Source organism: Bremia lactucae (genome assembly GCF_004359215.1).
Source record: "Bremia lactucae strain SF5 chromosome Unknown BlacSF5_NotPlaced_200_SHOA01000120.1_2678225bp, whole genome shotgun sequence".
In the NCBI taxonomy this organism is placed as follows: Eukaryota; Oomycota; class Peronosporomycetes; order Peronosporales; family Peronosporaceae; genus Bremia; species Bremia lactucae.
Window position 1 is genome coordinate 950,738 of NW_027152213.1, and position 17,017 is coordinate 967,754.

The window sequence follows — 17,017 nt, forward strand, 5'->3', positions numbered from 1 at the left end:
ACATCGTTTTCAATTAAGTAGTTACCACTCTATCCAATGACAGTCAGAGTGATTGTCGTTTAAGGGGGGTGATGTAACGGCCCGTTACATGAAATTAACACTCAAAGGTTGTTAATTAATATATTATCTAAAAGGTTCTATGATTTCCAGTAAATATGATTCAAAGATTGGAATCACACAAGAAGAAACAATGTTACGCTCCCATATACTCATGTTCATCACAGCGCTGGTCACTAGAGCCGTTTCAGCCGACGTGAAGACCACAAGGTTTGTCTCGAGCAAGACATAATGCCCGCAAAGTTTAGGACTGAGCATAAAAACGTTCTGTTGATTTTTAGTGAACTCCGCCGCCTCGTGACGCTCTCGCGCCATGGCAGTCGTGCCCCAAACGACGTCGTTAAGATCATATGCCCGCGCAACAAGGCTAATATGGATGCTTATGAGGTGCCGCCTACCCAACTAACAGAAATTGGTATGAATCAGCTCCTCTCTGTGGGCGAGCACGTTCGCATCATGTACATGGTGGACGAGTTACACCACAAGGAGGCCTTCCTGTCGCGCTCGTTGAATGGTGTTAACAATTCGCACTTCGAGACGTACTTTCGCGCTGACGCAGCAACGCGCTGTTCGCAAAGTGCCGCAGCACTCGGCTATGGCCTGTACCCAGACGGAACGGGCCCCCGTGGATTTTCCCACGAACCTGTGCCGATTACCATGCAACTTGTCGAGAACGAACATGCGTTTGCTGCTCCCAAAGGTCCTTGTAAGAATGTTTTAAACGATGACCTGGCAGTGTATGCACGTAAACGTGCACCAGAGCTCTTTGACAAGTACCGCAACGTTCTTGACAAGGTAAGTGAAGTCTGTGGCGTCGCCATCGAAGACATTCCGAGCTTAGTGGATAGTGAAGACGTAGTGCTCGGTGTAAAGGATTTGGCTGATATGTTTGTTTTTGATCGGGACGAGGGTCTACCTCTACCTGAGGGTATGACGGTTGAAGCGCGCGAGCAATTAGAGCAATTAGCGTTTACAAATCTGATGGAACGATACTTCTCAACGGATCGCCAAGTTACATACTGGGTGGGTGGATTTAGTGACTTGCTTCTTACGACGTTTCAGGATGGAGCTGTGCCAACAGCCCCCTCACCTACAGATTACCGATACTTTTCGTTCCATGGCCATCGTGAGCTGCTTCACGGCCTGGGCATGATGTTGGGCTGGGATTTTCACTTAAAAGGAATGCCAACAGCTTTAAATGTATCAGCCATCCATCCGGGAACCACCATGATTTTTGAATTGCGGGCACGTCCGCTTGATAAAGTCGTGGCGAAGAAGCTAGTGCCCAAGGAAATGTACTTCGTGCGAACGTTCATCTGGTCACCATTTACTGAACGTGAGCAGATAAAGCTGACAAAATGCTCAGCTTTAGATTGCGCTCTAGAAGAATTTAGTTCGATCATCACAAAACATATTGCTAAAACTGGCACATGGAAGACTATTTGCGATTACAACGAGCCAAGCGTGGGTCAAGGCCAAGTAGCACCGGCACAAAAGGCCTCCTTGGACAGCCAGTACAAATTTTCGTTTTATTTTTTCCTGTGTGCAATCGGAATTGGTATAGTGCTGGTATTCACGCTCATTTCGTACAAAGTCTACATTGCTCGTCATAACGGATATGCTGTGGTTTAGATTTGTACATTAGATTTGCTTTTTCAGTAGATTTTTCGTGAACCATTCACGTCTTCAAATCTATTCATATGGCTACAATTCTTCTTGTAGACGTAATTCCTGAAGCTTCGCAGCTAAGGCACCAATGTTGGCCAAGTTCTTTGCTTTGCCTTGTATAATGCCATTCTTGCCCCCACCGCCCTTTCCATCAATCAAGGGCAGCACAGCTTTTCCATGTTGGCTAATGAATTTAGAAGGTCCAGCAAGAAGAAACAAGCCTTCTTCACGAAGCTCACCAGCCGTAAGTATGAACAGAGCATCATTTTTAGCGTTGCCAAGAGAGCTATGTAATGTCTGCAAAAATCCAAGATCGCCGTCATCACGATGGTAAGTGATGACACCTTCACCAGTTCGAGCAACCAGGTCGCGCGCGATAAAAGACGCAAGCTCTTTTTGAAGATTTTTGAGCTCTTTCGTCGCACTCTTTTGAAAATACAGCAACCTTTCCACTCGAGAAGCATGATCCTCGGGCGCAGTGCTTAACAGCTTTGTCATCGCGAATTCGTTTTTGAACCTAAATCACGCACTTTTTAGCATCAGTGCCCCACCTCGTTCACAGTTGAAATTAGCACTCACATTCGTGAAAACTCGCGATTTACACGAGCTCCTGCAACAAACCAGATGCGAGAAGCTTTACGCGTAAACTCCGTATTCAACAGACGCAGAGATCCGAGTTGTGATAAATTCTGGACATGCGTACCGCAGCATGGATTCACATCCAGACCATCAATGGTAACAATGCGCATTGCCTTCGGTATATGCCCAGGCTCAAATTTCATGGCAATTTTATTCCACTCTTCGGTTCCTGGCTTTGCAAACGACGGCGTCATTGCGAGGCCTGCCGCAATTGCTGTATTTGCTCCCTCCTCAATCTTTTGAAGTACGTCTGCAGAAATTGATTTCTCCTCCGTCTCTATAATGCCGTTTGCCGAACTTATGCATGACGCTATAGGCACAAGTTCCACGTTGCATCGCTCTTCCCCAAGTGACCACGTAGTGGTATTGTATCCATACTTATGAGCAATTGCACTGAAGAGGTGCTGTGCCGAATGCTGCTGCATGTGATCGAACCTGCGAGTCCAATTAACGTTAATTAACACCTCTTGACCCTCCTCAAATGACATCTGAATTCCATCCTTTAAAGTGACACGATGCAGACAGCGACCGTTCTTTACGTAAACTTGGTCCACAGGGATACCGTCAATATTACCAACATCACATGGCTGGCCTCCACCCTCAGGAAATAGCACTGCAGCAATAAATTAACGATTATAATTTTTAATGAGCATGAGTCGGTAATCGCTCACGTACCAGTATCGTGCAGCTCGATTTCGTAGACGCGCTGAGCTTCCGCTGTTTTTAGAGATGGTGCGACAAGCTCACGCAATGAATAAATACATGTTCGCAAAGATCGCAGCGATGAGTCCCGCTGACAAGCAAGTGCGCCGGGCGGCGCAGGAGGCATTGGCATTGCGGGTGAAAATACTTTCTTGCCTTCACACACAAGTTTGTATCGTGATACAAGAGCAGTTCCGATAAAAGATTATAGTTCGTGCTGCCTCAATCTGCATCGTACACATAAGAGCAGGAGAAGAAATTAGGAATATAGAAAGTTACTTAATATTAGCAATTTTAAGTAAATATTTAACTTCAGAAAATAAAAAATGCATTTCGGTACGGCTGCTGAGAGCCGGAAGCACAGGAGTCCCCCCGCCCTGGTGCAGTGGTAAAGGATTGACATGTCGACTCAAAGGTCACGGGATTGGTGCCCGCTCCAACCAGGTAACGCAAATGCAGCAGTCCATTCGATACCCTTGGGACCCCGGGTATCTAAATAGTCCAGGGCTGTCGATATTGAATTGACTTTCGATGTGAAGACGAAAGAGGGAGAAAATCTGGCCCTTCTTTGCTTGTCGGGTCTAAAAAATTGTTGCCTTTTCACAGAGGTCAAAATTACAAAATTAGAATTCGTAGAACTCGTGCGTAAGCTGAGTCATCAATAGACGGTGAATAGCGTTCGTTTAGACAGCCGAATTATTCGCACACTAAGCTACGGGAAGCGCTAGGATCTAGGCTACTATTTTGCGTAAAAGTCTCGGATAAATGTACTGGACATTGCACGAGTAGTTGACTGTCATAAGACTAGCCTTTCAAAGAGGATGTTCACTTGGTCTGAAAATTATCGACCTTGTGCAGCGAGTCTGATTGATGCTAAATAAAGGTTGGCAATGTTGCTAAACGGCTTGCTCTGCTGCCTCATATGACTCAACTAGCACCTCTGTAACGGGGTGTATCGTTACATGAAATTATCACTTAAAGGTTGTTCATTAATATATTATCTAAAAGGTAGATAATATTTGGAGGATATTACTTTATATAGTAATATTTGGAGGATATTACTTTATATAGTAATATTCTGAATTCTTATCCATAAATAGGTATAGGCCATTATATCTATTTATTCCGCAGATCAATCAGCTGAAGAAGTAATCAAAGAGAGTTACAAGATAAGATAGAGATAAAAATCTATTTTCATTTTTAGTATTAGGTTATAGCTAAGTCAGCATTTACAAAGATAGATTAGGAGACACTTAACTATATTAATACAGTTTTCATTTTACCCTCTTAAGTCTAGTTGTCTTATGAGAAGTCTTCCTCTGCACGTACAGTGTACGTCACCTAACGAAATGCACCACTCACAACTGAAGCAGTGTGAAGTGGACTTGTACTGAAACAGTACAAGTCGTAGTGCCCCGTTACAACCTCTACCTTGCACAATTTTACCAGAAATTAACTTAATCAGCCGTAGTTCGGGTTTTGGGTTGGTAGTCAGCATAGTCGCCGATCTTGAATTCGCGTCAAACGCTGTCCGTGCCTGTTGCGAGCTGCCAGTAGATGGCCGATAAAAATACTTCTGGCACGAGAACGGCTGCTGAAGAGGCGGGCAGCAACCGCTGAAGGATTACTGGGGTCTGGAGCTGTATAGCAATGGCTGATGCGCGTACGCGTCCCGTTGGAGTCATGCACAACGTAACGGGGCACTGCCGACTGGTACTGCTTCAGTACAAGTCCACTTCGCACTGCTTCAGTGCGAGTGGTGCCTCACGTCACTTCACGTACACTAGTACGTGCAGAGGAAGATTCTCTTCAAAACACTTGCTTTAAAGAGGGTTATTTAAAAACTGTATTTAATATAATTAAATTCTTCTATTTCTATCTGTTAAATACTAACTTGAATAATATACTAATACAAACATGTAATAAAGTCTTATCTGTCTCTCTCATTGCGCGCGTCCAGTGCTGACTGGACCGTGGAGCACGTAGATATAATGGTCTATATTTACCAATGGATACGCTTTCCATATATTACTATGTAAGTATTATTCTCCAAATATTATCTACCTTAGATAATATATTAAGTAACAACCTTTAAGTGTTGATTTCATGTAACGATACACCCCGCTACACACAGGTCAGCTGACTGGTCGATTTTGCCTTGATCTGGCTATGCCTAAAACTGAGATAAAAAATGTTACATCAGCGACATCCACTCATCCTTGCAGACAAACGCCGCGCGCTTTTAAGTACTTAAGTTAAAGATGCTACTTCATTTTGTGAAAGCCCTGCGGCAGTCTAGACGGACGCTGGGGTCGATTTCAGATCCTTTTACAGGCTCAACTGGACCCAACTCATTCCTTTATTAAAAGTGTCGGCGTAAAGCTCGCTTTTGATTGGCAACCATAATGTTAACATCTGCAAAAGCAATTGAATGAAGTCAAAAATTGGCGTGTTGGCGTCTTGAGACGCATGTGTAAAGCAATACTGTTTGCTGGAACAAAAGGCTCATCGTGTATCGTAACATTACATATAGGGAATAATCATATTCTCTTTTGTTGTTCCTAAACTCACTTCATCCATGTTTTTCCAATCAAATGTCATGATTACAGCCATTAAAATTAATAAATTATGACTTCATAAATTTAAAGTGGACCAACCTACAACCCCTGGCATTATGTCCTGTTGCTTGGCAAATACTGCAACTGGAAAGGCGACGAATTTGTGGATTAGATATAACGGGGCACCTTTCACTATACTGCTCATTACTTGTTAACCTTACACTGGTTACGGTGTAGGTTAAGTGCCTCGAAACTTCACGTACACAAGGTACAGAGAAAGGTTTCTTATGAAGATAAGGTCTTTAGCTATAAGGTCTAGACTAAGGCTTTCTAATTAAGAGAAGTATGATGGAATATTATACTTAGTTTCCTACGTAACAATCTTCTATCTACTACTGAACTTGATATATATATAACTAACTAACTATGGCGCCTCCTTGCGCACCGCACAATCGTGTCTTATAACGAATGGCGGGTTGATTTAGACTTGTATCATCCAATCAATAGAGCTAATGTCTTATTGCATCAATAATACCAAATTTGGTTATCTATTTAAGTCAAAATTAATAAAGATAATAATTTTGTACTTCTTTATTTATTTCCTCTCATGGGAAATAATATTTATGATTCTTCTTACAGAAAATAATACTTATGTAACGGGACACCCCGTTACATTAAATATCCGAGATTAATTTTTGCCTGGAAGTACTTTTTTGCAAGGGGTGTGTTGTGTTAAATTAGCTGATAAAAAAATCCACATGGTACGGTCAGAATCTGCTGCTGGGCCTGGTCCTCGATAATCTGCTATTGCTGCTGATGCAAGCTAATTCATACTGTTGCAAGCTAATTGGTATTGTTTGCGGGCTATATTCAATGCTTTTTAATATCTCTTTGGGACTCCATGCCACATTGAAATTCCAAATGTTACTGTGTCCATGCAGATGTATTGAGTTGCATTGGTATTCTGAACTTGTTGGACTGCTCTGCATAAGAAAGCTCAATTGTAAACAGACAGTAAGGTCCCTAGATTTTTACCGGTGTATTTTAATGTTGCATGCACCCTTCATGTCTCGAGCTAGAAGGCTGACCAATGTGCTTTACATGATTGGTTCACACAGAAACAACCTTTAGTTAGGATACCAGGCTAACAACATTAGACAATAATATAGGAGGGTAGCAGCGCCAGGACAACAAGTAAGGCAATTTTTTTGGCATACGCCATAATGATCATCCACAGCGCCAATGGACATCTTGGATGAAGAAGGAGGGAGCTTCCAAGCCCCTCAAAAAGGTTATCACGCAACGCGTGAAAGATTTTCTCATTTGAAAGACCTCCAATGGAGAGCGATCGAACGAATAAGTTATGTCGTAGGCGGGTTACCCGTTGGCGCTATGCTGTACACACGGGAGAGATGGCAGCATGGACTATAGCCGAGTCCATTTAACACGAGCTGACGGGGCCCAAGAGAAAGTAGCCTTGCTTCACCAGCAAGGCTCTCAACGCACAGAGGTGTTGAGAGAACAGGGTTAGGTACATTTGGACTTTTGAGACAGCAGCATTTACATGCTGCTAATGGGCCGACGCTTCCGCGTCGACCCGAAAGCTTAAAGATCGAAATTTTTAGGATTAAGGCAGTCGAGGGCGACTCCCTTTTTGAGATGGTTTGTCGAATAAGACGATGCTATTGAAGCTCGTCGTATCAGTGATGATGCGAAGAAAGTGAAATTTGGCATGTCCACCTTAGCCGGACGTGGCAAATCTTGGGTCTTGGGGGTCAAGCTTTACGACCCATTAGTCTTTGCGTCGTATGAGGTCTTTAAGACCCGGCTCAGACAAACATTTGAGCCGCCACGTGCCGAATTCAGGGCTCGAGTCGAGCTCCTGGAAATGAAGCAGAGCAAGCGTGACATTCACGCTCATGCCCAACATACACAACACCTGGTCAGTTGTATCGTGAGTCATCCAATTAATGAACAAACACAGGCAACTGTGCTTATTTAAGGTCTTGCGGATTGTCCTGTAAAGACCCACCTGTTCCGGCTAGAATTAAAGTCGCTAGACCAGGTGATGTCTATAGCGGAACAGGAGGACTCTAGTCTTAAACGCGCTTTTGTCCACTCTGGCGCTTATCGTCCACCGAGACGACACGAAAATAGAGGTCCAGAACCTATGGATGTCTCGTATGTAGAGAGCGAGAAGCCTCACTCTTCAAGTTACAAACAATTGTAGAAATGTAATCGTCACAAGAAAAATGGGCCACTGCGCCTATGAGTGTAATGCCCACGGCCAGTGCCTAAAAACAGTGAGCGAAAAGACCGACCTCTCGCTAGGAATAGCGGAGGACTCGGATCCGACGTTGTTGCGAAATCGCGACGGCAAGACGGATCGTCAAAAAACGGTCGGGGTCGGTAGGTGCGGAGCGCCCTACTGATCCAGCAACGTCAAAAGAATTTGCAGGTCTTCTGACGAAAGTTGCTCCTCACACTATAACATTGTGTATAACTGCCCCATGGGATGTGGTTAATCTCATCACCCTAAAAAAAGTGTCAAATAAGTTGCCGCTTAAGTCCTAGTCGATTGTGGGGCGTCGACGCCAACCGCTAGAAGATCGAAAATTTAAATTTATTGAGCGCGATATCCTTCTGTCGTGGATGACAGCGCACCTAGCAATAGGCGCATCTGTAACGTTCAAGAAACGTGTAGTTGGTATCTTATACGTTAAAGGGTAAATAGTAGGATGATAATTTCATCGTACTAGACTTGGATGACGAATTTGATGTCATCTTTTGATTACCACGGCTCAGAAAGTACAAGCCATGTATAAATTGGCAGCATTAGGCCATGACGATGCTGTTCTTCTATCAGATGGCCAACTGATCAACGTCTTAAAGCGTCCACAAGCGTGTGGGTGTCCTACGAGTGAGCGTGATAGCCTCCCTTGTGGTTCGGTCGTTAGCATGACTGCGCAAGACCTCAGTGTGAATACTCAACACATTGTGGAGTTAGATCCCGACGGCTGTGCACAAGCACAGGCAGCGTCGAAGATTAACCATTGTGACGTGAACATAACTACCGACGGCTGTGCACAAGCACAAACAGCGTCAAAGCTCGACCACTAGAATATGTTGAAACTACGAAACAAGGATGTTTGCTTTAAGAAGCAACATCCAAGAAAGTTTACAACGCCAGTCCATAAGAGACAGTGCAACAGTCCTAGATCGACTGGAGAGTCGATCGTAGAGGATCTCGCTGTAGTAGCGCAGCCACAGCCAGGGGGAAGTTGGAGAGGATACTCCCTAAATAATTTCTGTGGGGGTAAGTCCCCGGAAATCTGTGGTCAAAGGTTCCCAGGTACCTTTGTAAATAAATCCAAGAGGAAACTAGACAATAAATGTCTTAGTAAACAATGGATCAAGTGTAGGCACTTACACACTTGATCTTATAGCGCCTCCGAAGTTAGCTTCGGATATAACTCAATTGCCAGCGCTTGAACCGAAACGGTTCTTGCGTGATCTGCGTAGTGGGAAAGTCAAGCAGATCTGCGTATTGTCCCAGATGACAACTACGTGGCCGATATTTGGTCGCCAGTAGTATTTCCTGAGAACAAAGGGGTTCTCCGCCGCTCATCGATGGATGAAAGTGTCCTCGGTGAAAAGACTCGGATTGAACGCTTTACGTCTCAATCCTGAGAGTCAATGAAGACAAACCTATTATATAAGGATTAAAAAAACGAATCCAAGGATGTCTTCCCTGAATCAGTACCGTGCGAGTTGTCTAAGGATAAAGGCACTCGACACAAAATCGACCTAATCTCAGGTTCGAAATACTGTGTCACGAAGCAATGGCCATTGCCTCGTGATCAACTAATAGCGATCTTCAAATTCTTGCCGAACGCTTAGCAGTGGGCCACGTGAGGGAGTCAACTTCCCCGCATAGCTCTCCGACCTTCTGTGTGCGCAAGCGACAGGAGGATGGCGGATAGTGCATGCATTCAATAAGCTGAACGCTGCAACTGTACCGGCTCAAACGCCGATACCACGAAAATATGTAACCATTAATGGTATGTGAAAGAGTACATATCTTTTCTTCAATGGATCTGATGGATGGGATCTATCAGATCCTTATGCCTGAAAAAGAAATCTCGTTCACAGCAGCAAGCACCCCAAGCGTTATGCTATGGGAGTTGCTAGTCATGCCACAGGGGCTTAGTCAGGGGCTTAGTAATGTCCCTGCGACATTTAACAGATGTGTAACCAATCTGTTGAGATCGGTGCGAGATTTTGCACCGAGCTATTTTGATGACGTCTCCGTTCATAGCAGAGCCATGAACGGAAAGTCGGATGTTGAAGTACATCGTACCCATGTCCGAAAGGTTCTTACAATCTTATGCTTAAGCACAAGTATGCAAATCTCAAGAACTGTATATTCGCTGCAAGCGAAATACCACTTCTTGGGTGCATCGTGGGTAAACACGGTGTACGCCCGGATCTAGAAAATATCAAAGCGGTCACCGATTGACCTGTGCTAGTCGATGTAAAGGGACTTAGAAAGTTCCTCGGTTTAGCGGCGTACCTGCACGAGTACTCGAGCATTTTTTTATTATGCTGAAATGACAGTACATCTGTCTTTTTTGTTGAAAGAAAAATGTTAAGTGGTCATGTAATGCTGATTGTCAGCGTTCCTTCGAAGGTATTAAATAAAGCTTGATGCAATCGCCAACCCTGGCAATTGCTGACCAAGACCGACCTTTCCATGTGGTCTGTGACGCCAGCGATTTTGCAACCGGCTATGCGCTAATGCAATATGACACAGACGGCGCAGAGCGCGTCGCCTATTATCAATCGCGTCAGCTTCAACCAGCTGATCGCAACTATCGAGTGCATGACACGGAACTCCTTGCCATGAAATGCGCACTGGCTAAGTTTAGGGTCTATCTCTTGAAAGATAGACCGTTCATTGTATGCACGGACCATGCGTCTTAACGCACGCCCGTAAACAGTCCACACTTCTCGCAAAGAATGGCGAGATGGTTGTCTTTCTTCGCTTAGTATAACTTCTCCGTAGAGTATAAACCAAGACGACTTAACGTCGTCGATGATGCCCTTTCGCGCCGGCCCGATTCTGAGCTGGCTACGCAAATCAACAGTGAGCATAAGGCCACTGTTGCAACAATAAGTATTCCGTCGTCAAGATTACTTGACGACGTTAGAAGAGCTTATCAAGAAGATAAGGCTCTTTGAGAATTGCTGGATTACCTTAGAAAGTCATCTAACAATCCTTAAAGGATTGTCGAAGTTGTATCGATCCTCAACACATCGATATACAACACGCAATGGTTTATTGTATTATACAGCCATTGCTGGCGACACACCTCGTGTCGTCATCTCGAATTATACTAATTTGCGATAACGCATCATGTATTAGTACCACAATGCACCAATACGTGGTCATCGTGGACGTGAGAAGACTTATCTCACGATAAGTCGCAACTTCTACTAGCCATGCCAGTATAATTTCGTCCGCAAAAACATACGTGCTTGCGAAGGTTGTCAATGGGTAAAGCCCAGTCCTTCATATCGTGCTCGGTTACAACCTCTGCCTGTTCCGGCAGAGTGTTAGCAGTCCGTATCTATGGACTTCGTCTTCGTATTCCCTGAAGATACTCACAAGAATAATGGTATTCTTGTTTTTGTTGACCATTTTAGCAAGATGGTACATCTTGCTGCCGCCCCGGAGTCGATCACAGCCAAAGGCTGTGCTCGTCTTTATCGACACAATATTTTGACTCCATGAATTACACCGTGAGCTGGTCTCAGATCTAGACCCCAGATTCACGGCAGAATTTTGGCAAACATTGTTCAAATCACTTGGAACACAGTTAAAAAGGTCAACTTCTGGTCATCTTCAAACAAATGGTCAGACGGAACGTGCAAACCGTATTCTCGAAGCGATACTGCGCGGGTACATCCACTCTTTTAAAAATTGGAGCGAGTTCTTGCCGATTGTAAAATTTGACATCAACAACTCAGTGCATGCTTCTACATAGCATTCACCGTGAATGGCTTACACCAACCTCGTGTATTTACCCTGTTTGAGAGTTACTCTTATTTAGGGGGGAGCAACGAATTTGCCTCTTGCTCATCACGCATTGGCCCTAAGGTCAATGCGAAGGATACCAATGTTGAGTTAACTAACATTGAAGTAGACAAACTCAGCAATAACAATATGCTATTACTGACTTAGCAACGATGCTGAAAGACTCAGCATCGAAAACAATACTATTGATGAGAATGATTGTACTCTACATAATAAAGAGATTAACATCTCCGCAGTGCGAGCTGCTCGCACTAAAAACAAAAATAAAATCGAGACAGCAGGTGATTTCCTGCTGACTAGAGAAGCAGTGGTCCGTTTCGTACAGGAATCCATCGCTGATGCAGGGGACCGACAGAAACGGAACTCTGACAAAAATGGAAGAGCTAACATACATTTCATTAAAAACTATTGACCTAGTCCTATTGTCTACGGTAAACCTATCAAAGCACGTAATGACGAATGTAGGCAGTAATAATTTTCTGCCCAGGTATATCGGCCCGTTTCGTGTATTGCATCGCCAAGGCAATGCATACACGATCGAGCTGCCTCGTAGTATGCGTACGCATACTACGCTTTATGTTGGGCGTCTCCGCCCGTACCATCCGTACGAGGCTTCTTCCGATTCCGGATTAAACCGGAAGGGTCAAGGGGACCAGCTAAAGCCCGATGGTTCCGAGCCAAAGGCTCATCGTCTCGGAACAGGGTCTAATTCTCTTGAACCAGACATTCTACTCTTTCCCCAAGGAAGATATCTTCTGACGAGCTGTCAACAGCTCGTTTTCAAGGGACTGATATCTCCTTTCGTTTGCCAGTTCTTCAGTCGCAATCTGCACACAACTTTTCAGCTAGTCACGAGAAACATTGTCAATTGTCACCGCTAACGCGCGGGATGGGATCGCTCGTTTAAAGCTTTTCCCTTAAATAACAAAGGGTATGATCTAAATCACGATGTTGAGTCGGGGTCGTTAAACGAGGCGACCCCGATCTCTCCTTCCCCTCCACGTCCATTGATGGATTCAGGTGGTGTGAAGGTCTTTCTAGTTGAAAGTTTCTTGAACCACCGTGAGGCAAAGGGGGTTCGAACAAGTTATCTCGTTCGTTGGCGAGGGTATCCACCCTCGCATGATAGTTGGGAACCTCGTTCCCAACTTATGTTGGACGTTCCGGGTCCCGCTTGCAGTACGACGAGACCCATCCTCCTCGGCAGAAGGTCCATCGGAGAACGAGCGCTTCCCGCGCTCGTAAAAGGATTGAAGATTTTCAATCCTTGGACGCATCTCGTAAGAGATGAAAGTCCTCCAATGGGGATCTTTGTGGAAATATGCTTCCTTAGGGGCATGACCTGCACCCTTGAAACAGCATGGGCATGAGTCCCCCCCCCACGAGAGCCAAGGAAACCCTGCCTCTCTAGACATATGCTGCAACTTATAGCCTGCACCGACTACGGTCCGTTTCTCGAACGTCCACGGAAAGCATTTAGCTTGTCAAGCCAGACCTCACGGCTTATGTTTCGTACATTCTGTACAAAGGCTGTCCAAGCTTGGAACAAATGTTTGACATCCTTTGCCCGTTTGCAAGTGTACCACCGATGCCGGTAAAAGGCATCGATATAGAATTCTGTTTCATCCTAGAATGACTTGTGAAGCCTGGATGAGTCGAATGACGGAATATGATATTGATCGTTGGTCATACCAGATCAACGAATGGAATGGGGTTTCTCTTAAAGGGTAGTTAAGGCCTCTTTTCAGGAGCGAACCGCAACGTATTGCGGTCCCTCTCCTGTTAGCTCATATTGACGTTAACGTTAACTTGGCCCTGCGATCCCTAAATTCACTCCTTCTCTGGTGATGCGAACTAGCACCACCAGAAGCACTCTTACCTTCGCGACCACGTAGTTCCTGGTGACGCATACTAACGTCACCAGAGTGGTCATCGCCCTCGGAGTAATCTGATGATGCATCCCCACCAATGAAGTCCGACGAGTTAAACAACCTCGTCATCACCTCTTTGGTAGTCACGTTAGAACCAAGAAGTCCGACGAGTTAAACAACCTCGTCATCACCTCTTTGGTTCTCACGTTAGAACCCAAAGGTTTAACGGACTCGACTTCAGGTGATCGGGCGGCCTTCTCAGTAGCCACTGAGTCGGGCGATGCAGGTGACTTGGACCGGTCACCCACAAGAGGTGTAGCAGGTGACTTGTCCCCGTCACCTGCAATGTTATCAACAGATGACAGATGACATACACCTCTATTGGGAGTAGGAGGTGATATATCCCGCGCAGTAGACGCATTTGTGTCTACTGATACATTTTCCTTACTGACAGATACGCTGATCCGTGCAGCTGCCAGCTGAGCGGCCTCGTGGCCCACGCGAACAGACTTGTTTGTCGCCATCTTGATTTTGCTCAAAACCAAGAATGTAAATAAAATCGGGATTTTGATTAAAGTCATAATGCAAATAAAATTGGTACCTTGATTAAATTCGATAATGCTAATTATAGGGAAAGACTTAATAATCTTTCTGTCACCCTACATCAGTCACTATAGTGACTGCTGGTTAAGGGGGTGGGGTGATGTAACGGGTGTCCCGTTACATAAGTTTTATTTCCTATAAGAGGAAATAAGCAAAGATGTATGAAAATTACTATCTAATTAATTACGACTGAAATAGTTATAATAATACCAAATTTGATATTATTGATGAAATAAGACATTAGCTCTATTGATTGGTGAATAAAGTCGAGATCGACCCCGCCAATCGTTTCAAGACACGATTGTGCGGTGCGCAAGGAGACGCCATACTTAGTCAGATATTAATATAATAAATTCAGTAGTAGATAGAAAAAGGTTACGTAGGAAACTAATAATATTAATACAGTTTTACTATCCCCTAGTTCTAATCCTTTGAATTACCTTTAGTAGCTAAAGACCCTTATATACCTAGAAACCTTCCTCTGTACTCTTGTGTACGTGAACTTTAGAGGCACCCTACCTACACTGTAATCAGTGTAAGGTTAACTAGTACTTACCAGTACTAGTGAAAGGTGCCCGCGACAATTATGATCCGAATGACATGATTTATAGTCGAGTCCGTATGTTGTGTGAAATGGTCCTTGACTATTTGCCGAATGGGCCTTGACAAAGCCAGTGTCATCTGTACATGTGTCATAAGTTTATAAAATAGTACACAATATCCAGAACTTCTCCCTGGAACACGTCTTTAGAGCTTACTGCAAGTCGTCAGTTGGCTTTTTCTATTTTTTACGCAATTAATTCAGCCGTTAATGATCAGGGTAAGGCCTAAGCAACCATTTACAAATAATGGACGCTTTGGTATCCGGTTGGCAAGTTGCACCTGTGCACTAGCTATGTGGGCTACAAGCATGTACACTTACTATACAGGTTGTGAGCTCTCAGCTTCATTTTGTGACTGCCGGATCAATGTTTGTTGGTGAGTTATTAAAAATTTAACTAATCAAATCTCTAAATCAATATATTGGCACTCTTAAAGTCACCCTCGCTTTTTCCTAAACTCACCCATCCAACGTTTTTTCAATCAAATGTCATCATTACAGCCATTGAAAAGTCCTGGATGATAATATGTGGGCCACTAGCGATGGTGCCCGTTGCAATGATGGTTCGGCCGTGTACCAACCACTTTGCTCGGTTCTATTGGTAGCTGACATGCCTTGTGATGGACTACTTTGTGATTTGACCTCGTGCAGAACATTTGATTTGGCGTTTCGCGTTGGCGATTGCTATTTTACGCTGTGTCACCGTACTAAACAATAGATAATTTCTTCTTATTTCTTATAAAAAATTTTTTAGATCGAGCCATGCGGACCTATTCCAGGTGACACTGGGCAATTCGATAATGTCAACGTTACATTTCAGAATAAAGAAGATTGTGTTTTTATATTTTCTCTAGGAAAGTATACAACATCTGTTATTTTGTGGATGACTCAAGCGTAGTGCAACACGCGCTCTTAAACTTTACGGATGCACAAGGACCACGTGGCACGGAGCCACCATCTCCGAAGGAGTCAGATTTGGGATGCATAAAGCTTGAATGTTAACTGGTTTAGTTAACTTTTACATCAATCTTTTGGTAGATTCAAATTGTAAATAGAATTTTGTATACATTGTGCACAGTGGCGCGTGGGCATCAATCATCTCGTCGCAATTTCACATGCGCAGACGCAAATTCATAGCATTAGTATCGCCAAAAGTACCTTATTGCGGCAATTTATTACCAAGGATGCCACTCTACGAGCTAGTTGAATTATGTGGAGTTGCTTTCAAGCTATTATATTATAAAGCATTCATGTAGACGGGCACGTCTTAATGCGGCCACGCTCTACTTAGACACACCCTAGCACAGAAAGGAAGCGGTAAGACCGTCTTCTCTTGCGTGCAGTGAGTTAGCTGTGGTGGGCGCCTTAGCGATCTAGTAAAGTGTCGTCACGGGAGCGGTAATCCGGCTCCTCGTGCGCACTTAGTATATAAATCAGTCTGAATATACTTCCTACTTAGTAGGAAAAAGATTCAGACCGATTTATATTTAGTGGCATTAGTTATAAATACCTATTTTTACCAATCAAAAAAGTTATCTCTGTAGAAAACACTAATATGTATTGCGAGCGTATCTTTCTAGATATCTCGCGTAACGGATGACGCTAGCCGTCATCCTCCTAATGTGAATTCACCTTTGTGCATCACATACACAAGAATTGGTCACAATGTGAACCACACCCGAGTGTTGGGTCTAATTACTATTATTTAGTAATTGACCATCCCCTTAAGTACACCAAATGTACTTAACGGGGACTGTGTAACATTAGGGCAACTTTAGCCCGTTACACCATCCCCCTCTTTAAGAACGAATTTACATTTTTAAATTCGACAAAGAGGAGAGAGGAACTGCGAGCAGCTTTACGCGCCGCTAGTTCACTCGATCACTCTAGCGCACGTGTTTCCATACACGGCGCCCAAGATGCCACCTAAAAGGGGCCACGTTGGTGGGTCGTCTGCGAAGACGCCCACTCAACCTCGCACTAAGCGCACGCGCCGCGTTAATTCGCCGGCCGCGTCTAATGCCTTAGTCGGAACGCCGACAGCCACTGCGGCTGTCGCGTTAACAGGGCTAAAGGATCCATCCCACTTTAACAGTGAGGATGTTGATCCGTCGCTCATTGTCGACTACAATGAGTCGACACCGTTGCCGTCACCTCATAGTAGTGATGCGGACAACGAGCTCATGAGGAGTGATGATGCGGCATTATTGCCCATCCAAAC

At 44.3% G+C, this 17,017-nt stretch overlaps 2 protein-coding genes across 2 annotated transcripts; one reads left to right on the forward strand and one right to left on the reverse strand.

Annotated features, from left to right (window-relative positions):
- Positions 1-288: 288 nt before the first annotated feature.
- CCR75_006071 (uncharacterized protein) lies at positions 289-1,689 on the forward strand (the record flags this gene model as incomplete). Its single annotated transcript, XM_067964143.1, has 1 exon — positions 289-1,689. The coding sequence occupies one exon, from the start codon at positions 289-291 to the stop codon at positions 1,687-1,689; it is 1,401 nt and encodes a 466-aa protein (XP_067814466.1).
- A 72-nt stretch (positions 1,690-1,761) lies between these two features.
- CCR75_006072 (uncharacterized protein) lies at positions 1,762-3,199 on the reverse strand (the record flags this gene model as incomplete). Its single annotated transcript, XM_067964144.1, has 3 exons — positions 1,762-2,242; positions 2,305-2,977; positions 3,040-3,199. 3 exons carry the CDS (start codon positions 3,197-3,199, stop codon positions 1,762-1,764), a joined length of 1,314 nt encoding a protein of 437 aa, XP_067814467.1.
- Between the last annotated feature and the right edge of the window lie 13,818 nt (positions 3,200-17,017).